General features: G+C 49.9%; 2 protein-coding genes across 3 annotated transcripts in view; both read right to left on the reverse strand.

Moving 5' to 3' along the window:
* MYOM3 (myomesin 3) overlaps nucleotides 1-1,403 on the reverse strand; it is a 46,641-nt gene extending 45,238 nt beyond the window's left edge. Inside the window, exon 1 of one of the 2 annotated variants that reach the window (XM_059915945.1) lies at nucleotides 1,270-1,403. The gene's annotated coding sequence lies outside the window, so the exon portion shown is untranslated. The remainder of the gene's footprint in view (nucleotides 1-1,269) is intronic. The other variant, XM_059915946.1, reaches the window with a different exon arrangement.
* Nucleotides 1,404-7,546: 6,143 nt separating this feature from the next.
* On the reverse strand, nucleotides 7,547-26,423 carry IL22RA1 (interleukin 22 receptor subunit alpha 1). Its single transcript, XM_059895703.1, has 7 exons — nucleotides 26,352-26,423; nucleotides 22,345-22,477; nucleotides 21,276-21,454; nucleotides 19,355-19,530; nucleotides 14,255-14,393; nucleotides 10,490-10,611; nucleotides 7,547-9,546 (listed from the first exon to the last, which is right to left on the reverse strand). The coding sequence occupies exons 1-7, from the start codon at nucleotides 26,392-26,394 to the stop codon at nucleotides 8,593-8,595; spliced, it is 1,746 nt and encodes a 581-aa protein (XP_059751686.1). The 5' UTR covers nucleotides 26,395-26,423; the 3' UTR covers nucleotides 7,547-8,592.
* Between the last annotated feature and the right edge of the window lie 296 nt (nucleotides 26,424-26,719).

Here is a 26,719-nt window from a genome sequence, read left to right on the forward strand (position 1 = left end):
CCCAGAGAATGACTGGCCTGCTCTTTGTGTTCCTTCCTCCTCACGGCCCAAGGAGAGAGCCGCTGGGTACCACCCTGCGCAGGGAGGCCCCCGGCTTTCCTGGGACACACGGCCCTGGCCCCAGCAGCTGAGGGTTAACGTTCCCTGGCATCAGCTGCTGGCTCCCTTCCCCGAATGCTCTGTTCCTGATTAGCGCAGCAGGACGGGCCTGGCGCTCATCCCTGACCTCCAGGGCCGCCTGCAACCAGACCCCTGGCTTTAGTGGATGAGCCATCGATTCTTTTTAAAGCACTGGCTGAGGCTAAGGATTAGGCAGCAAGGAGGAGATCGCAGCTTCCTAGTCCTGTCTCCAGAGTGCTGTGTGTGCCTGCTGCGGAGGGGTCAGCAGTGTGTGGTTGGCCAGGAAGGGAAATCGTCCCCCCTGCCCTCCCCAGAGGGTGCAAAGCCGCGGGCCAGGGGTCCTGCTGTGTGGCGTTCCCCACCCACTCCACTTTCCTCCCAAGCCTCAGTTTGTCTGCCGCCCACCCCCAGCCCTGCCCCGCCCGGTCCCCTGACGGCATCCCTCGGTGAGAAGGGGCAAGGAGGCCTCTCTTATTCCTCAGGAGTGGAAGAGAAGCGCACCGAGCCACAGTGACTCAGAGCCCTGATGGCAGAAAGCTGGGTCCTGTGGGTGGGAGCAGAGACACCGCCTGCCCAGGCTGGGATGTGCTCCTAATGCTCCCCACCAGCTTCCGAGGCTGGAGTGCTGGCCTCGGTTTCGTACCAGTGGGCCCAGGCTGGATGAACGTCCTCCCCGCCTCGCCATGCGGGCCCTCCGGGCTTGCCCTCATCCCCCGCCTGCCGGGCCGGCCAAGCAGGGCTCCGCCAGGACTGCTCTAGGTTTGCTGGACCTGCCGGCCCACCCCGGTCCTTGCTGATGCCTGATTCCTGCAGGAAAGCCTCCACTTCTCAGGGCATCCCCAAATGATGTGTGTGTGCGTGTGTTTTGTAGCTTTCACATCACAGAAGGCTCAGCTCAGAAGACCCAGGGCCACACAGAACAGTGTGATGGCGCAGAGATTTTTTCTAGAATCCCCTCTCATTTCCACTTGGGGTGATACCTAAGCATATGTATACTTTTTCTTTCCAAATCTCCCAGGATCCTTTCCCAACACACACGCACACACACACACACACACACACACACACACTCCACTTGCCAATGGAAAGCTGAGGGTCTCATTATCTGGAGGTCTCCCTCCCCACCCCTGATCCCTGGAGGTGACTCACAGAAGCAGCCGTGCCCACTTAGGTGTCTCTGGGGAGAAGATTCCAGAGGATGAGAGGGTCCTTGATTTCTTCTTGCCCTGGACTCAGCGGGGACCGGGAGAAGAATGTGATCTTGGAGCCTTCATGGGCCTTAAATATAGCAGCTCTGAGGCAGTGTGATGACAACGGATGAGAACTTTGGGTGGGGGGGGGGGCGACAGAGGGAGGGGCCGTTCCCTGGGTCCAGCATTGCCAAGACGGCAACAGGTGGAGCTGTCCCCACCCCCACCTCCTCCCAAAGAGAGCTCCTCCCCTCGGCTCCATCCCTTCCAATCCAGCTCCAGCTCCAGCCCCACCGCCGCTGCAGTGGAAAGGAGCTCATAGCTCAGGCCTGACTGCATGGAAAACAGATCAGGGGAGGTTTTCTCAGCTGCTGGGAGCTCTGAGCTGAATTCTACCCCCCCCGCCCCGCCCACCACCGTGACAGGTGCTTTGGGGAAGACCCTCAGCTTCTCTCATCCGATTCCCCTTCTGAAAATGGAGATAGTGAGGCTGGGCCCCCAGACTTTGTGAAGACATGGAGGGGATGTGACCTAAAAATGAGTCTTTAGTGCTCGTAAGTGATCACTGGTGAAAATGGAAGTGGGTTCCTTCTCATCTCTCTACATAGCCCCCTCCAGCAGCTACTGACCAGCCCCGCCCGGCCACAGTGGGGTATGTGTGAGGGTGTGTGCAGGGGTGTGGCACAGCCAGGACAGGAGGGGAAGCCTTTTCCTCCTTCACTGTCCAAAGTTCTCAGGCTTCCTGAGTGGCCACTGTGGGAACTTTCTTCCCCACCTTTGCTCCCTCTGCTCCCATCTCAATTTTTTCCCCTCATGTTCATTCATACCTAGGCCTGGTGGGCACTGAGGATGCAGAAGGAAAAAGATAAGATGCCTGACGTTAGGAAATAAGCCCTAATCTAGACGGGGAGACAGGCAGTTACAACAGGACGTGATGAGGAAGAGACACCTGAGCCAGGTCTCGGGGGGTGAGCAGATTTGGGGGAGGCTGTGCCCCAGTGCAGAGACACAGCTTCCCTCCTGGCCTCCTCCTGGGGCCTCAGGGGGCCCAGCAGCACTGTGCCTGTCATTCTTCCTAGTGCCTTGGGGACCCCTCAGGAGAGGGTGTTGGGGAGAGAATACACAAGTGAGCTCTTCAGACAAAATCTCAGTCTCCTAAAAGGGAACCCTCGTGCACTACTGGTAAGAATGCAAATTGGTGCCGCCACTATGGAAAACTGTATGGAGGTTCCTCGAAAAATTCAATAGAACTACCATGTGATCCAGCAATTTCACTCCTGGGAATATATTTAAAAAATGAAAACATTAATTCGAAAAGATACATGCACCCCAGTGTTCATAGCAGCATTATTTACAATTGCCAAGATATGGGAGCAACCTAAGTGTCCATCAACAGATGACTGGATAAAGAAGATGTGGTATATACATACAATGGAATACTACTCAGCCATAACAAAGAATGAAATTTTGCCATTTGCAGCAACATGGATGGACCTGGAGGGCATTATGCTAAGTGAAATAAGTCAGACAGAGAAAGAAAAATACTGAATGATATCACTTATATGTGGAATCTAAAAAATAAAACAAACTAGTGAATATAACAAAAAAGAAACAGACTCACACATATAGAGAACAAACTAGTGGTTACCAGTGGGGAGAGAGAAGGGGGGAGGGGGAAGATAAAGATAGGGGATTAAGAGGTAAAAACTACTGTGTATAAAATAAATAAGCTACAAAGGTATATTGTATAACACAGGGAATATGCAATATTTTATAATAACTATAAATGGAATATAACCTTTAAAGTTGTTAATCACTATGTTGTACACCTGAAACTTATGTAATATTGTACATCAAATATACCTCAATAAAAAATTTTTTGTTTTTTGATTTTTATTTATTTATTTTAATTTTTTAATTTTTAATTTTTATTTTTCACAAACACACACACACTGTATTTTATTTTTACAAGAGATAAATAGACTGACACCAAGCATTGTACATGGATGACCACAACAAGAGCAACAATGATTGCAATTACCAAACATGAAACACACTCATACTATGTCATAATATTGACAAAAAAAAAAATCTCAGTCTCCTGCCCTATTTGAAATCCCCTTCCTAAGCATCTCCCTTCCTCCCTGGCTGCAGGGTTAAGAGCATCTTTGCGCAGAGAACATTTGATGGCTCTCTCCTATTTTTTTTTTTTTTAATTTATAAATTTATTTATTTTTGGCTGCATTGGGTCTTCACTGTTGCACGCGGGCTTTTCTCTAGTTGTGGTGAGTGGGGTGCTACTCTTCGTTGTGGTACGCAGGCTTCTCATTGCGGTGGCTTCTCTTGTTGCGGAGCATGGGCTCTAAGCACGTGGGCTTCAGTAGTTGTGGCACATGGGCTCAGTAGTTGTGGCTCACGGACTCTAGAGCGCAGGCTCAGTAGTTGTGGCACACGGGCTTAGTTGTTCTGTGGCATGTGGGATCTTCCCGGACCAGGGCTTGAACCCACGTCTCTTGCATTGGCAGGTGGATTCTTAACCACTGCGCCACCAGGGAAGCCGTCTCTCCCATTTTATACTGACCCAACCTAGGAAGGGATTTCCAAGACCCACATTTATACATTCATTGTGAAGAGTGAGTGTGAATCTGTTTTACAGCCAAGAGGTGTGGGCTTCCAATCCAGCACGAGACAGACATTTAAACTGGTTCTATAACCCCTTCCCCCCAAAGCAGCCTGATGGAGGTGCCCCCGCTTACTAGCTCTATGACCTTGGGCAAGTCACTTAGCCATTTTGGTTTTATCACCTGTGCAGTGGGGTCAATGATGCCTGCCTTGCAGTCTGATTACAAAGATTCAATTAGGGAATGTGGAGCCTGTGGCGCAATGTCTGGCACCCAGCAACATTTGCTAAGTGAGAGCTCCACCAATAACTGCACGACTCTAGGCGTGCTGAGAGCTTTCTCCACCCCTCCTTCTGGGTGTGGGATTCCCATGTACTCCATGTACCCTAACCCAATGATGCCTTCCCTCCTCCTGATGTGCCTTAATGTGAGCACAGCTAGCCCTCAGGCCATGAGGCTGAGCAGAGGTCAGACTTGGAGCTATATGAACCTTGGTTTAAATCCCAACCTCAGGACTTCCCTGGTGGTCCAGTGGTTAAGAATCTGCACACCCAATGCAGGGGGCCTGGGTTCGATCCCTGGTCGGGGAACTAGATCCCGCATGTCACAACTAAGAGCCTGAATGCTGCAACGAAGATCCCGCATGCTGCAACTAAGACCCGGCGCAGCCAGATAAATAAATAAATAAATATTAAAAAAAAAAAATCCCAACCTCTGGCACTTGTACTCACTAATGAGGGGATCTTGGCCTCCTTACTGGGCTGTTTGTTTATCTGCAAATTGTATACAAGTTCTAAGACAACAGGGAACTTGCCTGCCTGTCTTGTTCACTGTATCCCTAGCCCCAGGAACAGTGCCTGGCATACAACTGGGTCCTTGATATATGCTTTTTTTTTTTCTTTCTTTCTTTCTTTTTTTTGGCCATGCCATGCCGGATCTTAGTGCCCCGACCAGGGATGGAACCCGTGCGTGGCCCCTGCAGTGGAAGTGCAGAGTCCTAACCACTGGGCAGCCAGGGAATTCTCCGTGTATGCTTGTCAAAAATGAATGAATGAATACCTATCTTGCAGAATGTTTATGAGATTCAAGTGAGGTTAAAATGCATGAAATGCCTGGTATAGTACTTAACTCTTGGCTAGTACTTCTTAAATATTTCATTCTTTCTCCCCTCTTTTCCCCTTTCGTTGCCCTCCCTGGACTTATGAATATTACGGACAGTCATTTGAACCCTATTCCACCTGCCACCCATCCTGAACCTCCACACCATTTTCTGACAGCAACCAAACTGTCTTTGGCTGATGGCTCCACCTGGTGGTCAAGTGGAGAACTGTCTGGTCCAATGCGTTCTCCCACTACCTCCTTTCTCCCTGCTTTAGTCTCTCTTCCCTCCCTCTGCTGCTCTCACACTTCAGTTAATTCCAGTTACTGTTCTTCTCATACTAGCAGGTCAAAACGCATCTTCCTTATGCCCCTTCCTCCTTAGAGTGGGAAGGGAAAATCAGCTGAGGGGCTGAGGGTGTGGGGATGTGGTCTCAGAGCTGTGTCCCTCTGTCCAGGCTGACACTCAGACTGGGGATGGGCACAGAGGGATCCAGCCTTGCCCTCCAGGACTCTGGAGGAGCCCTCGTCCCCGATGGCCCTATTCTCTGGGTGGAAATTCAGGCAACCCCTGTGTGCTCTTGGGGCCGGGGGTTTGGGAGGCCAGGGATCTGTAGCCATCCCAGATTGAAATACCACCCCTTGTTGCAGCTCCCCAACTCCCATACAGGGGAGGAGATGGGGGTGGCTCTAGGGGGATGATTTGAGGCCAAAGGATAGGAAAACTATTGGTATAAGAGCATGGTTCCCTCCACTTGCCTAAGAGGAATCATCAAAGGAGTTTACTAAGAATCTGGATTCCCTAGTTGCTATGGATTCAGCAGGTCTGGGCTAGGGCTGAGGAAGCTGTATTTTTAGTAAGCTCTTCAGGGGATTCTCATGGTGAGGCAAGTTTAGGAAACCGTCTTGGGCAAGAAACCACTCTGAGCCACATTTTCCTCCTTTGCAAAATATCAGTAATGCGGCCTATCATGGCAGGTTAATGGAGGAATGAGCCATCGAGGGCAGGAACTTCCCAGGAGCGGGGCTGAGTTCCTCCTCCTCTTACTTCTCCTCGTGCAGCCACTGCTGGACTACTATTCGTTTGCTCCTGGGCTGGACTCTGCCTGCCTTAGAGGCAGATGACACCTCGCAGACTCACCTTTCTCTGGACTGCGTGGGGCCAGGCTGTGGAGAGTCCTGGTGGTGGAGTCAAAGCCTAGGACCCTCAGGAATGCTAACGTCCCAGCCCAGCTCCGGGGCCTTGGACACGCTGTCCCCTAGCTGGTAGCCTGAGCTGCCTGCCTGGGAGGCCAGAGACCTGAGGGGGTATGCAGCCTGGTGGGGACAGGGCCAGCCTGACGAGGGTCACAGGACCCAGAGAGTCATGGACCGTAGGAACGACTGTCACCCCAAGGAGCTTAGAGAGCTTTGTGGCCTTGTGAGTTGGAAGAGGTGTTTATGGCTTTTAGTAAAAAATCCTCTGACACCCTGGCCCACTCACCTGGTGAGAAGAGTCCAGCTGTTAAGCTGTTTTTCATGACTAAACAAGGTGAGACAGTCAACCTTTGGCCAAGTTCACCCCGAGTGACAGGAAGCAGACTTGTTTGCAGTTTGGGGGAAGGGAGCAGTCATTAGGGCCAACGTAGCAGCTGCCGGGAGGAGAAAGGGCTTGCGGGTGTTGGAGAGGGCGGTCCACCCCTCTGCTATGGAGCTATTGGGTCTAAACCAGTGACCCTGAAGAGATGTTAAATATTAATTACAAACAGATAAGGACAGTGTTCCCTGGTGCTGTGTCGCAGGGAGGGGAGGGGAGGGGTGAGGAAGAGGAGGGGACTCGTACTGGGTACAGAGGAGGGAGGGCGTTGCATGCTCCGGAAAGGGTCTCACCGGGGCAACTGGACTTTGATGCTGTTCCTCAGAAATGTTCAGACAGGGCTTTGGGACAGGATGGGGTCGGGGGCGCTTGCCCCTCGGGGACCCCATGGGGCCCTCCCCTCCTTATGCCTCAGGAGTCTCATCCTACAAGAATCCAAACTGGTGTGGAAAGTTCCTTCTCTTGATGAAGACAAAAATCGCTAGGTTTGAGCTCCAACTGTGTCACGGCCTCTGTGGGGGCCTGTGGGGGGAGCCCCTTCTCCTCATCATAGGGGTCACGTGAGATGCAATGATACAAAGGATGTGACAGCGTGCTGAAAGCTCAGACAAGGACCCTGTGCAAGGGCAGGAGGACAGGGTAGCCCTGTGCTGCCTCTGGTGGGGTGTCGGGGAGGAAGGTCCTCTGAGAATGCTGCTGTCACCCCCAAAGCATCTTCCACCTGTGAACTCAAGGAGAAGGTTCCATTTGTCCCTGGACCCTGTTTCCTGCAATCCCTTCCCTCGCCCCCTCCTAGATAGTCCAGCTCCTCCAGCTCGGCCTGGAGCATCCTGAGGAAATCAGGATAATTTAAGCCCATGAGAAAATGCCCGATCCAAAATCAAGCTGAATTGGGGGAGTGGGTCACTCCTGTACCGTCCTATTTTTAAAAAATCACGACAGGAAATACTACTGTTTATTGGGCACTGTCCATGAGTCAGGCACTATGAAACACTTCGCAGACATTATCTAATTTCATCCTCACCACAACCCTGTGAGGTCAGTGTTATTATCCCCATGACACAGATGAGGAAACTGAGATCTTGAGCCATGATTCATTTGCTTGAAGTCACATGGCTGGTAAGTACTAAGTCCGGAATTTGAACCCAGGTAGGCTGAATCCAAGGCTGAGTTTCCATAGTTGTGAAGTAGGTACAGTTTGTAGTTGTGTCTCCTTCAGTTGCCCCATGGCCCAATGTTCCTTTCAAACCCTGCTGCCAGGATAGGGTCTGAAACTCCTGCTGACAGAAAAGGCTTCTGTGTTCTCCCTCCCTGGTGGACCTGCATTTCACTTGGGGTAAAGCCTCTAGCAGAGGAATGAAGCTGAAATGGTGCAATTCCAGGCAGTAGCCCTGGTTGGGGATGAGCCGCAGGCCGCACCCCTCCCTGGAGTCTTGCCATCAGGCTGCCTCTGGACTTGGCAGAAGTGCAGGTTGTTCTGGTTCTGCCCAGTCTGCTATGAGGGGTCCTTTTTCAGGCTCCTTTTCTCACCTTTGGGGAACCACAGAGGAGGCAGAGGCCTCACTCTGCTGAACTAGATTATGAAAGTGGCCAGGAATGAAGAGAGGTAGGCTCATGGAGAACTTTGTGTCCAGCGTATTAGGAGCCGGGGCCCTGGATCTCCGGGAGATTCCCCATATTAACTCCTGCACTCTGACTGTCCGTCCTGCCCTGCAGAACTTGGTGTGCACGTGCTCATTTGCACTTGCTCGTTTGTATATGATGCACTTCTGTAACTCCTCTGGCTGGAGCCCTTCTCACGTCTTTTTGCTCCAGAGGGAGCTCAGCCACGGCAGGGGTCCGGCAACCTCCTTCCGCTGGTTCCTCGAGGGCCTCCACCCGGAGCTGGGCTGCAGAGTGCGTAGCGCCGCTGGGTGCGGGAGTGACGGCCAAGGATGCGAGGTGAGGGTGGGGACAGGAGAAAGCCCCAGGCCCACCCTGTTCCCGCTCAGGACTCCCACTGCACCGTCAGGGCCAGGCCTCTGAACAGAGAGTCCAGCTCCGTGGGCGACTCCAGGTCTGGGGCCCGAGGGCCTGGGCTCTTGGCCTCAGTCTCGGATGCTGGACCCTCGTCACTGGGACACACGAGGGACTCCAGCAAGCCCCAGGGACTTGGACCCTTGTCTGTGGGGGAACATGGGCGGGAAGGAGTCTGCAAAGGGAGGGACATGGGGTGACCCTCGATCTGGACAGAGGAGAGGAGGGGCAGCTGGCCCTTTACGTAGCTTCGTGTCCTTGGTTCCCCTCTGCGTATGACATCAGAGTCAGGTTCTCTGTCCGTGTGAACCCCCAGATGCTGGTGGAAGGATTTTACTTCTTGGGGGTCCTCCATAGCCAAGGAGGTCACCTGCTGCAGAGAAAGGCCACCTGAGCTGCAGCTTCCAGCTGGTGCCTCTTTCTGGAGCTGACCTTTAGTTCCGAGGTGTTTGGGACCAGAGAGTGTCATAGGTGGGGGGTCTCTGCCAGAGCCTTCCCCGCATATCCCGTAGGAAGGAGGCCAACTGTCCGGAGTGGCCTGAGGGGTGTAGGAAGGGGTCTGGACCTCCGAGATGGCCTGGGGAGTGTAGGAGGGGGGTTTAGCTTTGGGGGTTACCTGAGGTGCATAGGACGGGGGCCCGCCCTCAGGGGCAGCCTGCGGGGCATAGGACAGTGGGGGGAGTGTCTGGAGAGGTGGCCCGCCAGAGGGCTGGAGGATGGAGAGGTCCGGCTGCCCAAGGTAGGCGATCTCAGACAGGCTGTGTTGCGGTGGGGCTCCTGGAGGCGCGATGGGCCCGGAGACCTTGACTTGGGAGTACTGGACAGGCTGGGCCAGGCCGCTCGGGCCACTGAGGTCAAAGACGGGGCTTAAGATGCGCTCCTGGATGAGCTGCAGAGGCTGGAAGGTCAGTACGTGCTGGACATTCTGTGCAGGGAGAACAGTTTGCCCGTTAGAGTGCGTTCAAGCTCCCCTGGGGTGCCGTGCGTGCTGCGGTCCTCCACAGGGCTGGGGGTGGAGGGGAAGGGGTAGACCATCTGGGGGCTTTTCCAAGATGTGTGAGCCCCGTATCCCTTCCCAGGGATTCCTCTAAGTGCTGGGGCCTCTGTGAAGGGACAGGGCTCCCGGCCTGTTAGCTGAGGGCCGCTTCCAGAGTCTGGGTGTCTAGGGAGAGCGGGTAGGCTGTGACTTCTCTAGGAGGCGGGCACTCTGGAAGCAGCTGACTCGGATTTGGGGTGCCCTTGGGGAATGCTCTCGAGGTGGTGGCTCAACTGCTCCTCAGCTCTGGGCCCCTAAGGGCCTCGCGCGGGGAGAACGGTGGGGAAGAATGGGGGGCAGGGGAGGCCCGGAGAGTTTTACAGGAAATGGCTCATCTGGCCTTTGACTTGGAGGGGTGGATGGACGTGAGCTGTCTCTGCGAGCCCCAGACTGTGCAGGCGCTGCAGCGGGCGTGGCTGCTTTAACAAAGACGCAGCTCTGGTGGCCAGACTTGGGCCGCCGATGTGACGTGTATGGTCTGCAAGGGCTTAGTTTAAAAAAATTAGTTGCCAAGATTTGAAACATGGGAGATTTCACATTACAATCTGAAATTCTGACTTCGCTGGAAAAAATGTGAAGATGTGGCAACAGTGGGCCTGCAATCCCAGGTGGCAGTACCTGGGCTGCCCGTTCAGGCAGGGTGTGCGTCCCCTTGAAAGCCACGTGGGTTTTCTATTCCGTGCCTTCTCTTCCTGATCCCTAGCTCTCTTCCGTACACCGGGGGAGCTGCCAGCCACATCTTTAGGCTGGAGGGAGAAATGAGGGAGAGCTGGGGTCCCAGGGCCCGTGCCCTCCCCTCGGCCTCTCCATCCTCCCCAGGACCCCTGCTCACCAGGGAGTTGGGAGGCAGAGGCGGCTTGGTGATGTATCTGTAGCTCAGGTAGCAGAGCCCTGCGAACAGGAAGCCCACGGAGAACAGGAAGGCGCCGGAAAAGGAGTAGGTCCACGTCTGATCTAGGTGAGCAAGAGGCCAGAACAGGAAGGGTGAGGCTGCCAGTGTGGGTACTGCCAACTTGGGCCTTTTCCTCCCCTGCCTCTCGGGCCAGGCTTGGGAAGGCCTCTCCTATCCCCAGTACTTACAGGGCCCGGGGCAAGGGCACAAATGGAGGGCCACCCACCGTACGTCTAAATATTCGGAATTTCATCATGTTTTTACATTGTTAAGTAAAATATGTTCTGTGCTCCCACCTTGACAGATATACTTTTCATAACAACACGGAAGGCTTGACTTTTGATTCTTGGACGCCTCGGGGTGCTGTGCGGAAAGGTGGAGGTGCAGGGGGAAGCTCCCGCAGGCCCAGCCTGGCTCCAGCCCACACTGCCAGGGGCCTCACGCCCAAAGATACGGGCTCATGGCCAAGCTCATCCACGCCGCCTACAAATACCCACCCGCTGGCCACCCTTTGGGCCGAGGGCCTGAACATCAACAGAGTGTCTGCCCTCTGGAAGAAAGACCCAAGGAGGAGATCTGCCGAGACTGGACACAGGCTCTGGCCATCTGTACAGGGAATTTCGGAGCTCACAGATTCCAGGGGGATCTGCCCATGTGGACCTAAGGACTCTTCATCTTGTGGGGAGGGCCAGAGCAGGGCGGGAGCGGGGCTTTCTAAAGTGCGGGGCTCAGAAAAGGGTCCCTCTTGCCTGGGTTTAAGGACAGTCCTGCCTTCCTGGTGGGGGCGGGGGAAAGAGTCAAAGGGAGGGGAGATGTGACAATGGGAGGGGTCTGTCCTCCCCACCACTCTACCAAGATCTGAGCTGGGAAGACCTCACTCAGGAGGGAGCCTGGGGAGGCACCACCCTTCGAAAACGAAAAGGAGAGGATGGCTAAGGGCTCTACGCTGAGCCTCCTCCTTATGGCCCTGCATCTTCGGGATGGGTGGGTACAGCCAGGTCTTGGCATGACACACTTCCTGTCACCAATTCAAGTGGGACTGGCGAGTGGCTTGGTAAGGAAGAGGTAGCTGGAGTTTTTGTTAATACTGGAGATTTGTATTACCTGGGGGTCTTGACTCTCCAAGTCACCATCCTTCTGTTCCTGGCCCCTGTGTGGCTTCAGCTTGGGGAGTTGATCATCAGTTGCCAGTGACCTTGGCAATGACTGTGAACCCTGGGAATTGCTGGAGCCTTTACTTCTAGCCCACTCCTCGCTCCTCCCCCAGCCCCTGTGGCTTGGGCCTCTCTGGGTCAGCTTCCCACTTCCCCTGTCACATGTACTTCCACCAGGGAGAAGACAGGACCCAAATGCCTCTACATGACATGCCTAATGTAACTGGAAAACTGTTGCTCCCTGTACCAGGACAGGACAGGGACTTGGAACATTTCTGCCATTTCACTCACGGGGAAGTAGGAAGAAATAATGGAAGCAACACTGGAATGTGGGATGTTAGAGGTCTGGCTCAGCCACTGATGAGACCCTCATCTTCTGCACGACCCTCTCTGGTCTACCATTTATTAATAACAGTAGCCAGCGATGATTGAACTCTTACTACATGCCGTGCACTGTGTGGGGTGCTCTACCAATGTTATCCCACCAAACAGATGGCCATGGATGTTCACTCCTTACAGATAATGAAGCTGAGTCTCAGAGAGGTTAAGTGACTTGAACAAGGTCACACAGCTACTCAGTGGAGAAGCCAGGATTGACATGTATAATTCCAAAGCTCATTCTCACAGCCACTACACAGTGATGCCTCCGTTTCCTCATCTGTAAAATTAAGAGATGGGGTGAACCAACACCTAGAGCCCTTTCCAGCATCAAGATGCTGGGTTGATGGTCCAAGACATTCTGAGAGGTAGATAAAGGAGGGATTCTGGGCTCTGGGGATAAGACAGACCCCGGGATACAGGGTCAAGGGCAGGACGTTTCATTATGATATGGAAGTAAAAGGAATAAATGTGCAGTAGAGGGGACAGGCTCTAAACAAAATTGCAAAGTGGTGATTAGAGCCCAGGCTTCAGGATCAGATGAACTTAACTAGGTTCACTGACCAGCTGTGTGGTCACCGGCAAGTTGCTTAACCTCTCTGAGCCAGAACTCCTCCTCTGTAAAATGGGGATAATGCTATACAACTTGCAGGATTGTTATAAGGATTCAATGGGATAATATATGTAAAGAATTTAACACAGTGCTTGGCAATAGAGTAGGTACTTAATAAATGGTAGGAATTGTTATTAATATACTTGATTATAAAGGATAAGGTGCTTTCTATATGTCACCAAGAAATAGCCACCATGAAGTATGATTCATATAAAAGCAGCTACAGTCTTAGAAAAAAATGATATCATATCATGAGCTAGATCACATAAGGACAAACCAACAGAAGGATATGGGTGGAGTGGTTCACATGTTGTCAATAAGCAGGAGGGCAGGGGTGGGCCAGGAATGAACAAGATTTATCTAGAAGGTCCAGGGGAGAGTCACAAATCGTATACACACTCCCAACTCAGTGCCTGTGAAGTTGGTTTCCTCTTTCTAGTTCTCTTATTGCCAAGTTCTATTCTGGTCTTCATGTGGCCCTTTCCCCGGGAAGGGCATGCCCCGTGCAAGAGGTCAGTGCTGGCTGTTGTTCCACCAGGCATATCTTCCCATGAAAACAAATGCACTGGGACTCGGGTGGAGAACTGAGTCTCTTGTGGGCTTTTGGGGAAACCAATGAGCTGAGTTTCTGAACAAAGCTGAGGACCAGAACCTGACCTCTGATGTTTCTACCAAGCTGCAGTTATACCCTCGGGCCCAGCCTCTAGCAGCTGCCTTGCTTCTATTCATCAGAACAGAAATCACCTACTGACATCATTAATCTAAACAAGATGACTAAGGTGGAGACTGTTTTCCAAATCCATCCAGTCCAATGCGATCGCTTTTTTCATCCTCTAAACTTGGAGTATTACATTTCTATCTCTATGAAAATAAGCACTAATAAAAACATTAGGATGCTTACGATGAGAGTAGAGTTTCAATGTGCTAGAGTCGAGTGGGCTGGGACACCATCCCACTGAGCCAATGACTCAAAACTCTTTCTGTGGTAGTGCAGTGGTGAGAACGTGTTCTCTGGAATTAGGCCTAGTTCCATCCCTCACCACCTGTGCAATCTTGGGCAAGTTACTTAACCACTCTGAACCTCAGTTTCCTCAGTGGAACAAAGATGCTTCACAGAAGCACGAGAACTGTGTTTCGTAGTGTCTGGTCCCTGGTTGGCACTGCAGAAATGCTATTATAATCACTGTTATTTTTATTTGACTTTAGAAGGTACGGAGGGATCTTTTTATCTTCTCTGCTCTCCCATCTGCAGATTATTTCCTGGGATCTCTCACTTGAGTTAACATCAAGGTGAATATGCTTTGCCAGGATACACACGCAGCTTGCCAGAGAGAGGAAATTCAGACATAGGCTGGAGTGTGGAGATTAAACATTTGCTATGATAACCCAACAGCTAACTCATTTATGAATAAACAAAGATTGACTTTAATAATACACTAGTAATCCTTCTATGGTTTTTTAGAGCACTGCCAAGCCTCACCTTGGTTACAGGGGGGAAAGCACAGAGTCAAGGTTTGAATTCAGGAGTCCCCAGTTCCCTCTGGCTTCAGCTGAACTTACCTGGCAGCGTTTTCGCTCGGCACATGTAGGGGGTGCTCTTCTTGGACCAGGTTGGAACAATACTCACGATGGTTCCAAGGAACTCCGTGTCAGGGGTCAGGCCAAAGAACTCAAATTCTCTCTGCTTCCCTCCAAGGTGCTGAATTTGACAGAGAACACAGAACAACATCTCATAAACACCAACCTCTATGTGGAGGCTTGCTTACACCTCTGCCTGGGTTACTGCGCTTAGTAAAATGGTACCACCAGCTGCCCAAACCATAAACTGGTAGGTCAGTCTGCAGTGCTCCATTCCCATTCCCCTACCTTCTGCTTTCTCCCTAAATCCAATCAGATGCAAACTTCATGCACTTTCACTTGGAACAGTGTCTGGCACATAGCATGCAGTCTCTAAATACTAGCTGCTGTTATTATCGCCACCATCACCAACACCAACAATACCATCACCACCACCCCACCATTCTTCCTTCTTCCAATTCTCTTTCCCCCCCTTTTTTAAAATAAAATATCAAAAATGCTTTGAATATCCATCCCTCTCTTGCCTCCTCATTGCTTCTGCCTTAACTGGGCCTCAATATCTTTGGCCTGGACTCTTGCAGTGGCCTCCTTACTGGTCACCAGTCTCTGGTTTTGTCCCTGTCTACTTCCAAATTTATCCTGGTGCCACAGTGATCTTTCTAAACAATTAATATAATTACAAAGTTCCTCTATTCAAAATGCTTTGGTGGCCCGGGTCATATTACAGGTCCCTGCTCCCTTTGTTCACTCTTCCCTCCCTACAGCCCGCTTGGTCCTTTAGGCTCTGGTGAGGTTGAATGCCTGTCGCTCCTGCAAACACTCTGCTTCTGAAGTAAGCCCTTGCTCCTTTGCATCTGCCCATCCTTCTGCTAGAGCTTCTTCTCAGTTCTTGCCCTCGTGTATGTCTCGAACCTCTCTGACCTTGAACTCTTCCCTTGGCTGCCTCATTCCATCATTCTGGTTCTCCTCTTACCTCTCCGATTGCTCTTTTACTGGTTTCAGCCCCTCAGTGTTGTTCTGCAAGTTTCACTCTTCACCCATTCTTTCTTCTCTTTCCACGTATTTTCTCACTTAGTGATCTTTTCTGGACCCGTGGCTCTGGTGATCACCAACGTGTGGATAACCCCCAAACTGATCTCAGTAAGAGCTATGGAGTTCCTGGCACACACCGCCAGTGTCCTGCTGGACAGCGGTCTGTGGGCATCTCTAACTTGACATGTCCAAACATCCTGATCTCCTCTCTCTGGGTCCTGCCCCATTTCCAACCCCAAACCCGCACCTGTATTTGATTCCCTAATTCTGTTAATAATGTCTCTCTTGTTCTAATATCCAAGGCTCAAACCTTAAAATCATTCTTGACAAATCCCTCTCATATCCTTTGTATCTGATTACCCTGAAATAATCCATGAAATTTTCTTTAAAGGGCCAGGAGCTATGTTCTTGGGAGCTTAAAAGCTAAGAATTTTCTTTTTGGTCCTTTGCGTTTCAGCTACGCCTTCTCTTTTCCAGGCACATGGTGGCCAAGGTTTAGGGTTATTTGTTGTTTTTTCTTTTGAAGGGGGTGAAAGTGGGTGAAGAAGTGCATGAATGGATTTAACAGCTTATTGTTTTGTGGAACTCATATGGTTGAAATTAACCCCAGTAGAGTTGTCAAGGCCCCAAGAATCCTCCTTCCCCAGGTTTTCACTGCCTCCACCCTGGTTCAGGCCCTTATCGTTTCCAGCCTAGTACCATTGCAATAGCCCCCCTGACTTCCCACCCTGATCACTCTTTCATATCTACATTTGATCTCTCCTCTTCCTGCTCCCAGTAATTTATAGCTTCTATTGGACCAACCTTCCGTAAAATAACAGCTATAAACTCTGGCCAAAATGAAAACTACCTATAAGTATTGGAAAGTAAGTAAAAGCAGGCAGATACCAGAGACAGGAGGAAGGGAATGGCACTGAATGAGTTTCTCTCTCTTTTTTAATGTCTTATAGCCTGGAGGCAGGCCCCCATTTATACCATGTGGAGTGGGTGAAACCTAGATTAAAAACCCTGTAATCTTACTGGTTTGAGTAACCAGAAGACAGAGTTCAGGGCAATCACAAAAGTTGGAAAGTGAGGGAGAAATCACAGATAGGAGAGCTTCATAGAGAGAGAGCCTGAATTCTGTGTATAAACTTTGCCCAAATCCCTGGCTGGTGCCTGAAGTACGCATGAGCAGGGTAGACTCCAAGCAGCCCAGCTAAAGTTTCAACTGAACTTTACTGAACTGAGATTTTGGAGTTTGAAGTTCAGCCAAATTCACTGCCTACTAAGACAAAGAAACAAACAAAAATCAATACTCTTTGGAGGAATATGACAGAATCCAGAGTCCTTTCAACATATCATTCACAATGTCCAGGATGCATTCCAAAATTTTTAGACATGTAGAGAAAGAGAAAATGTAATTCATATTCAGGAGAAAAGACAGTTAATGGTGACCTATCCCAAGATAACCAAAATGTTTGAATTATCAGACAGTGTTAAAGTGGCTGGTATAACTATGCTCAGGAAGTGAAGGAAAATGTGCTCATAATGACAGAATGACTAGGAATTTTCAGTAGCATAAACTATAAATACTAGAGACTATAAAAACTAGAAACTATAAAAATTAGAGAATTTAGAACTGAAAAATACAATATCTAAAGTAAAAATTCCCACTGAATGGTTTTAACAACAGATTGGAGATGACAGAAGAGTCAGAGAACTTGAAAATAGAATAGAGAGAATTAAATAGTGGTGACGGTTGGACAACTTCTTGAATATACTAAAAACCACTGAATCCTACACTTTAAAGGGGTGAAGTTTGTGGTATGTGAATTATATCTCAATTTTTAAAAAGGGAAAGGCTGTCAGAATGCTGTCTACAAGAGATACACTTTAAATATAAAGGCACAGGTAGGTTGAAAATAGATGGATGTAAAAAGATATACAATGAAAATTATAAATATAAGAAGGCTAGAATCACTATATTAACAGCAGATAAGGTAGAGTTCAATAAAAAGAGTATTATTAGTGATAAAAAGGGAAATTTCATAATGATAAAAGGGTCAATTCACCAGGAGGCTATAACAATCATAAATGTGTATGTGTCTGATAATAAAGCTTCAGATAGGCACAGAATTAAAAGGGAAAATAGACAAATCCACAATCAAAGCTGGAGATTGTAATACTCTCAGCAATTAAGAGAACAATAGACCTCCCCCAAATCAGGAAAGACATAGATGATATGAATAGTACTATTAGCCACCTTTATCTAATTGATATTTATAGAGTACTCCACCAAACACCCGCAAAATACATATTCTTTTCAAGTGCACGTGGAACATTCACCAAGATAGCCCATATGCTGGGCCATAAAACAAGTCTCCATAAAGCACTGAAATCATACAGAATATGTTCTCTGATCACAAACTGAATTAAGTTGTAAATCAATAACAATAAAATATTCAAACGCCAAATATTTGCCAAAAATTAGTTGTGATAAAGACTCTCCCTGCTCTGTAATCTCTAATCGCTCCCCCTGACTACTGAAATAAATAAAGATTCCCCCATCCGCCCTCCCGACCTCTACGGCATGGTCCCAGCCTGGCTTCTTAGGGTTAGCGTTGTTCCTCTCCATCAGTGTTTCTCAAACTTCAGAGTGAGTAAGAAGCACTGGGTTGTTCACTAAAATTCAGATCCCAGGGGCGCAACTCTAGAATTTGATGAAGCAGATTATAAGGGGGCCCAAGAACCTGCATTTTATGGGTTTTTTGTTTGTTTGTTTTTTGGCCGTGAGGCATGTGGGATCTTAGCTTCCCAACCAGGAATCGAACTCGCACCCCCTGCATTGGAAGGCGAAGTCTTAACCACTGCACCGCCAGGGAAGTCCCCAAGAACCTGCATTTTAAACAAAGGCTGCAGGAGATTCTGATGCCATTGGTTTGGGACCATGTTTTGAGAAACTATTCTACATGTCCCTGTGCTTCAGCCCAAATGGGCAGTTTTGTGCTTTCCAACAATATCCTAAGTGTTCCTGCTTCTCTCTCTGATCGTGGTGGGACAGTGTAGGCCATTGGAGCAGGGAGGGGAGGAATGTGGGCTTGGAACAAAGCTGGATTTGAATCTTGACTATGCTATTATTTGCTGAACAATCTTGAGCAAGTGACTTACCCTCTCTGAACCTCTGTTTTCTCATTCAGAAAATGGAGATAATAGCAACTACCTCATAGGTTTTGTGATGAAGATTAAATGACACAATAAGCATATATTACCTGGTACACCTCAGAAATTGATATCAGCACCAGAAAGTTTTCTGTTCTAGAGGTCTTTCCAGATCTCTCTGAGCTGACATCTCCTCTCTCCCCTCCCAGCCTCCATTCTATCCCACACAACACTCTTATTTCCCTCTACCTATAGCTGTATGAATTTGAATTTGAATTCTTGTTTTAACTCTCTCCCCACCCATTAGATTATAAGCTCCTTGAGTGCAGGAATAGTCATTCAATGTAATTATGAATTAGTGGCACACACTGCCGGGGGAAACACTACATATTTTATTTTTTGAATACAAAAAGAAATGTATAACATTTGACAGTTTATGCCTTTGCCTTCCACCTTTCAGTATTACTGATCTTAAGACACTGCCTGTATCCAGTTCCCACAGAAAGTGGAGAACCAGCAGAAAGAACTGCAGCAGTAGAAATTGATTCCAGTGTTTCCCAAAGTGGACACCTGAGGATGTTAATAGAAGTTGTTCCCCTGGATGTTAGAAGGCATTAGGCAAGAAAAAAATACATGTAATGCAAAATAAAAGGAGTTTCTCTGATCAAATACATGCGAGAGAAGTTGTATTAAGCAAATTGAAACTGGAGTCTTGACTTTGCAGGACTTGTCAGAAGCTTTAGCATGCTATTGTGTGTGTGAATCTACAAGAGGTAGGCTGTAGACATGTTTTGGGAAACACTGATTTATATAACACACCTCCTTTCTACTTGAAGCAATGCAGAGAGGGAAATGGGTTTCCGAGGCAGGGAAGGACCAAGGTGGCACATATATTTACCCTTCATTTACCATTTGGTAGGTGTGGTTGATATGCAGCTTTAAGTGATAGAACAGGTCCTGGAAGATGTCCTCCAGGGTTAGCCGGTGGCCATTCCCTGTGTGGATGGGCGTGTAGGTGGGATGGACAATCATCTGGATGGATCTCACCTTGGGGATACAGGTCACATCAGGTGGTTTGATGATAGCTGGAAAAAGGGAGAGAGAAAAAAGAAATGAAAAAGTTAGAATCAGCCAGGGGTGTCTGAGAGGCTGCCTTGGACCTTGGGAAATGACTGCTTTCCACCCCCTCCCACCACAACCCCAGCCATGCTTCCGAAAGCATCAGCTAAATGAAAAGGTGAGAAGAGAAGCAACTGGTGTTTGGGTGTAAGGCTGGCAAAAGGGTGATCAAGGGTGAGTGGGAAGAGCCCAGGGAGAGGGGCCCTGGACCTCTAGGCTGATCATACCCTTGTCCCAGCCTCCACACATCCCTACCTTGAGTCTTCCCGGAGCACCTGCCCCCTAGTCTACTGGCAATGACAGCTTTGGGGACTGACGGTTCAACTACATATCCAAACAATGTTTGCGGTGCCCAATATTATTGATTCAGCCTCAAAGGCCAGGCCTAAACTTCAACCTCTCTCAAGATGGAATTTCCAAATAACCAAACGACCTTGACTGGTTTATAGACCCCTTTGGGAATTTGAATGCTATGGTTTGAATGCTATTGAATGCTATGGTTCTTTTCTCCCCCAAAATGTACATATACAAAAATCTTGCACTCAGTTTCAGGGTTTCATGAACCTCACTCCCCTGAAGCTAATTTATAGAAAGTCCTCAAAGAGTCCATTGACCTCCAAGATTAAAAAGATCTGAGCTAGAAGAATGTTCACTTCAGTGTTGTTTATAAAATTGAAAAAGCTGAGTTAAGTGTCCTCCAAAAAGGAATTAGGGAAGTCAATTAGAGTACCTCCATAGAATGGGTCATGTTCGCAGCCGTGAAATATCGTGTTGTGGAAAAATATTTAATGACATGGGCAAATGTTCATGATACCATTATATAAAAAACAACCAACCAACCAACCAGATCACAAAAGAGTAGATACAGTTGCTAGTAACTGCGGTTATGTTTAAGTGTTCAGATTAGTTGGGCCTACTTTTATTTTTCTTTGTGTATTTCTATATTTTCCAAATTTTCTACAATAAGTATGCATTAACTGAACAAGCCAAGAAACAATATAAAATAACTTGTTTAACTTTATTTTTTATTTTCTTAAAAAACCCTGTGGCTTTTAAATCAGTTAGTGAACATCACCTACTTAACATGTGTGAGGAGTTTGGCAACTCATCCATCCATCCACTCAATCCTTCATCAGCTACGTATTGAGCGTCTCCTATGTGCCAGGCACTACGCTAAGGGCTGGGAACCCAGTGGGTTCCACTGCCACACACGCCCTCATGGAGCTCACTTTCAGTAAGGGAGGCAGATGATGTAAGTGCCAGCAAACACAGTAACTGCAGATTGTGATCTGAGCTCTGAAGACAGTGAACAGTTTATGGTGACGGAGAATAGCAGACGATGACCTAGTGAAACGGGGTTGTTGAGGCTGGCGGTGGGGATGCTCACTTAGGAGGTGATGTCGAAGCCGAGACCAAGACCGAGGATCGGAAAAGAGTCAAGGCAGGAGTAGGAGGGCCGAGTTAGGGGGGCCTTGGTTGCACTCAAGTGGCAAGATTAAGGTGGTCTGAACTAGGCAGGTGGGGATGGAGATGGAGAAAGATGAACCACCACACTGGGGATGCCATCCGGTTGAGGGCGCCTTCCCTAAAAAGCCACATCCCTAACTGGCCCTGGGAGGCAGAGCCCTTCTGGGCCCTCCACCCACTCCGGAGGGGAAGAGGCCATCCTTTTCCCGTCCCGCACCCCGTGCAATGAGGGGCTGGCACTCACTGTGCTGCAGTGAGCTGAACCGGTCGGTCATCTTGGTGGCGGACCGGCCTCCCGCATCGATGGCGGTGACCCGGGCGTAGTAGAGATCCGTAAGGTTGCCTGTCTCCACGGTAAGGTTGCAGGATTTCCGGGTGATCCGCTGGCAGCCCTCCTTCACCTGCCACTCTGTCTCTCCGTAACTGTGGGCAAGGGAGGGGCCAGAGCACACCTTTCATGAACAGGCTTGGCACCAAGCCTGTCGTTTATTAATAATGGTAACGATATCGAATATTTACTTAGCACGTGAACCCAGGCCCTTTATGCGGATGATCCTCACAACGGTGCTGTGAGGTTCATACATTATTCTCCCTCCTTTTCAAGTAGGGGAGCTGGGGGTTAAGGAAGTGAAATTTGCCCAGGTGTCTGAAGCATGCATACAGGGAAGCAGGATGTGAGGCCAGCCAGCCTGAGTTCACGCTCTGGGCACCGTTAGCCCCACTGACAGATGAGGGACCTGGGCCTCGGAGAGGGCAAGTGCCTTGCCACAGGATGAAGTGGCAGGACCAGGAATGGAACCCAGGTTTGCAGACTCCTGAGCCCATGTACCCTCCTCTCCTGCCTGGGAGAGGAGACGAGCAGGAACGGGGCGGGGTGGGGGCCCGGGAGGGGGTGGGCACGACTTTTTGTTGACCCAGTCTAACCCAATATAAAGCAATGATTGGGAGCTTGTTGTTTGCCAGGCACACGTGCTAATGACTGTCTCATTGAACCTACCTAACAACCCTATGAGGAAGGTACTGTTGCTAACTTTACTTCATGGATGAGGAAATGGAGGCTTGGTGAGGTTACCCAACCGCCCAGAGTTATAGGGAGAGAGCTGGCGTCTGCCCCCAGAGCCCGTGCTTGTAACCATTATTCTAACCTCCCCCTGCAGAAGAAACATAAAGGAGCAAAGCTATGTCTGGGAGAGGGCTGCTGTGTGACACCAGTCCGGGTGGGGGGCGTGGGGACATAGGAAGAAGGAAGGGTTTTCTTGGAGGGGTTGGTTCCAGAGCAGAGTCAAAAGGGGTTGTGTTGGAGGGATGCCTACGTCTTATACTGCACACTGTAGACGGTGTCTGGGGCACTCTCCGGCCTGCTGTCCCACGTCAGGATGTTTTCGAAGTTGCTGGACTGGAATTTCACGTGCTGAAGAAGATCTGAGGTGTCCTCAGCGATGTGAGCTGCAGGAAGTGGAAGCAGGGTGAGAAGAAGGGCGCAAAGACTCTGCCCCAGCCCCCTAGCAAGCTGCCCCCGAGGGGCGAGCCGGCACTCACTCAGCGGAGACTGTGCTAACTGACCAGCCCCGCTCCCCTTCACTTCTTTTTTCCTTGGTATTGAGCTATGACTCTCATTCCATGAAATGCACCACTTTAAAGCATACAATTCTGTGGTTTCCTAATATATTCACAAAATTGTGCAACGGTTGCCGCTAACTTAGTCCCAGGATGTGTTCTTCGCCCACAAAGAAAACTTGTATCCACGAGCAGTACTCCCATCCCTCCCCTCCTCCCAGCCTCAGCAACCAAAAATCTGCTTTCTCGATGGATTTGCCTATTTGGACATTTCCTGTAAATAGAGGGATCCAGTATGTGGCCTTTTGTGTCTGGCTTCTTTCATTTAGCATCATGTTTTCAAGGCTCATCCATATTACAGCATGAATTGGTACTTATTTCCTTCTTATGGCTGAATCATATTCCACTGCGTGGAGAGACCACATTCTGTTTATCTTCTCATCAGTTGATGGACATTTGGGTTGTTTCCACTTTTTGGCTATTTTGAATAATGCTGCTGTGAACATATGTGCACAAGTTTTTAAGTGGACACGTGTTTTCAGTTCTCTTGGGTATACAGCTAGGAGTGGGATTTCTGGGTCGTACGGTGATCCTATGCTGAACTTTTTGAAGACCTGCCCAACTGTTTTCCAAAGCGGTGACTGCACCATCTCCTATTCCCACCAGCAAAGTTCGAGTGGTGCAATGATTCCATATCCTTGCCAACACGGGCTGTGGTGTTCATTCATTTCTCAGCACCGTCTGAAGTTAGTGTCCTCACCAGTGGAATATTTTAGAGGTATTCAACTAAACGTTGACTGTCTAAGAAGTAACTTGCCCAGAGTCAGTAATTTCAGACAAGGGTGGAGAAGATGTCTGTGAATTCCTGCTTCTCTGCTGCTCGAACCAATCCCTGCCCACCCACCACATGCCTTCTGAGGAGGGCAAAGGCGCCTTCCCCAGCCACACGGATATCGTAGGAGGTGGATTCTGACTGAGGTTACATATGGGCAGCGTGACCTTGGGGAAGCTGTTTAAGCAACCAGAACTTCAATTTCTTCAGCTCTAAAATGGGAATAACTGGACTTACCTAAAGATAAACAATAATGACCACAGCAGCAGCTGACATGTCTGAAATGCACGTAAAGTGCCGGGCACTGGGCTAAGTCTCCTTATCAAATCCTCCTGACAACCTGATGAGGCAGGTACTATCATTATGCCCATTGAATGGATGAGAAAAACTGAGGCTCAGAGAGGCGGCCTGCAATGCCCATCACAGCGCTAGGCTGCTTGTGGGGTGGATACAATGGGGCAAGGAAGGGGCAGCAAAGGCCAGAGTCCCAAGAAGAGGAGCCGGGAGGGGGCACTGCCCCCGAAGCAATCTTCACTGTAAATGAGAGCCCTTGACTTACAAATCTCTTCTCTCAGCCCTCCTAGCTCGGTCTGTGGAAAGGAAGAGAGCGCAGGAGAATGGCGGCCAGAGCCGGCAGCTGCCTCTGCGCGTGCTCAGAGGTTGGCTGGGGTGGGAAATAAACAGGTGCAGATCCGGTTGAGTCAAGGCCTTGAGGTCTGAGGGTACACGTGTCTTTGATATGATGTGTGTGCACCTCCCTTCCCCCACCCCCCCATGATCATGAGCGCCAGCACGTCCGGAGTGTGAGGGAGTGAAGGGTTATTTACCCCTCCACTCCAAGTCTGCATACAGTATTTCTGTAAGGGAGGCATTTGTGGGGAAGGGGAAGTATATTAGGACAGTCCAACCCTGCTGTGCATCCACCTGTTAAATCTAAGGCCACATTCCTCTTTGAATCTGGGTTGATCAGGCCCAGCAGCTGCAGAACTCTTTGTGTTCCAGGCTTCCTGGAGCCCCCAGAATGGGGCCTAGGGGACCAGGGGGTTCCTTCTGCCTCTAGCCAATGTGATGGATGTGCTGTCCAGCCTCAAGTTGTGGCTGGTATCTTGTTTGGACCCGAGTCTGGGCAGAATTGGGGTCTGTTCTGGAGGGAGGGACATGGGTTCAGGGCTGGGTCTTAAGTTGAGGGAGGGAGTCCACTTGAAGTCAGAGCTCAATGGTGGCTTTGGGCGAGGTGGTGAGGTCAAGGGCAGGCAAGAGAGAGGGTGGGATTTGAGAGAAGGCCAGGGTGTGTCTGGGGGTGGGCTTGGCTAGGGTCTGCAGTGGGAAGGTTGCTGGTTAGGGTCAGTATCCTGGGGGGGCCATGTGGGTTTGGAGGAGGTAAGTGGCTGAGGTTGGGACATGCTCGGGAGGTGAAGGGCCCAGGTTGGGTGGAGGTTGGCACCACTTTTCAGGAGGGAACTCAAGTTGGCTTCCTGAAGTCGTGTGAGTGGACCTTGGCTGGCCCCTCTCTTTGAGGAGGTGTTGAGGGCTAACAAGATCTTCTGTCTCCTCTCGCCTACTCATTCCTTTTCCTCCTCAAATCCAACACCGGTTCCTCAGCCCAAGTCGGTTCTGCACTTCCTGGGTGAAAGTCTACATTGTGAAATCGTGGGGAGATGTGTATTGTCTAGAAACTGACAGCCTGGGAGATGTGATCAAAGGAAGTTTTCTCATTTGCTTGAATAAAACAAGTCTATGTCAACCAGTTGGGAGGCTAAGGACAAACAAACAAACAAAATCAGTTCAAACATGTTCTGGAATCAGCCTAAGAATGCCAGGGGTGAAGGCACCTGGGGCTCCAGAGTGACCTTACTGACTCCTAACAACCTCCTAAGGGCTGTTTCCCCTGTGTCCCACATTGTAAAGGGCCAAGAGCCTCTAAGTCTTCCAACCGGAATGGGTGAGGGTCTGGAGAGACATGTCTGAGGTCTCTTGGGAGATGCATCAAGTCTCCCTAGATCACAATGAGTCCAGTGTGCTGTGAATGTTCTGTTTGATGCCAGGGGGAGGACGGACTGGAGAGCCAGGGTGGCAGCTAGAAGCGCTGTGGATCTGGTCAGCACCTGCAGGGCACAGCTGTGGCCCCTTATGGCCTTCATCCTGCACTTAAGGTAGAAGGGGTCTTGCAGAGGCCAGCCCTCCCCGTTCTTCAGTCAGGACTATGCTTTCACTTCCTCAGAAAGTTCCCTGAATTTTTTAAGCATCTCAGGGAGCAGAGAGACAATCTAGGATCTCATGCATTGGTCTGGAAGTTCTCCATAATGATACATCAAAAAAATCCACTTTATTGGATTTGAAAACTGTGCCTTTTCGTCCTGTTTTCATAAGAGCTCTGGTGTTTTAAGACCTATTAATGCAGCAGACCTGGGCCCTCTGGGAGAAAATGTTCTTTCAGGTCTGGCACGAGGGGCTGGAAGAGGCCCCCTCAGGGGCGTGGAAGGAGGCAATGGCTGGACTCAAGCTTTGTCCTTCCTGACGCTCCCTCACCTCCCCACGTGAGGCCAGTGCCAGCCAGAAGCAGAGGAACAGAGGTACAATTTCTACCAGAAAGATTTGAGGGGTCCAAGGATGTCTAACTCCCTTAAGCTAATTCTCCATCCACTGGAGTGGGGGGATCCACACCCCCAGTTCAGACAGGTGTCTGCATCCCCAGAGTCTTGAGGGTCAGTTGAGTCTCTGAAGAACCCAGGGTCTGAGGGACCCTCTCATCCTCCCCAGCAAACTGAGCTGGCATCTACTTCTCCAGGGAAACTCGGCACCCAGGTCAGCCCAGCGGAGAAGAAATTGAAACTGGTCGTGCTGGGGCTGGATGCAGTTCTGGGGGAGACGACCCTGATCCTTGGCTCCTGGGTGGGGGTCAGATCTGACCACAGGGTGACCGGCACTCACCGACCAGGGATCCGGCCGTCAGGATGATCAGCAACGTCCTCATCGGGGCCCGGCACAGAGCCCTCTTTTGGTCTCCACTCTGGACTGAGCACAGAGGGAGGGCTGGGAAGCTTTGGCGCCTTGGCAGCTGGCTCCACCCAGGTACGAGGGCGGGGAAAGGAGGGAAAGGTGGGACCTGAACCATGGGGAGCTGGGTACAAAGGTACCTGGCCCGTTGCTTCGGAATTCCAGGTTCTGGGCGGGATCCAAGGGAGTTCCCTTCTTAGTTGCAGAAAACAGCAACAGTGACAGACTGGCTTGTTTATCTGGTCTGGTGGCTGATTCATCCCAAGATTCTTCAGTGCTTTATTAGGGAACTGAGAGGCAGA

The sequence above is a fragment of the Balaenoptera ricei genome, chromosome 1 (genome assembly GCF_028023285.1).
Source record: "Balaenoptera ricei isolate mBalRic1 chromosome 1, mBalRic1.hap2, whole genome shotgun sequence".
In the NCBI taxonomy this organism is placed as follows: Eukaryota; Metazoa; Chordata; class Mammalia; order Artiodactyla; family Balaenopteridae; genus Balaenoptera; species Balaenoptera ricei.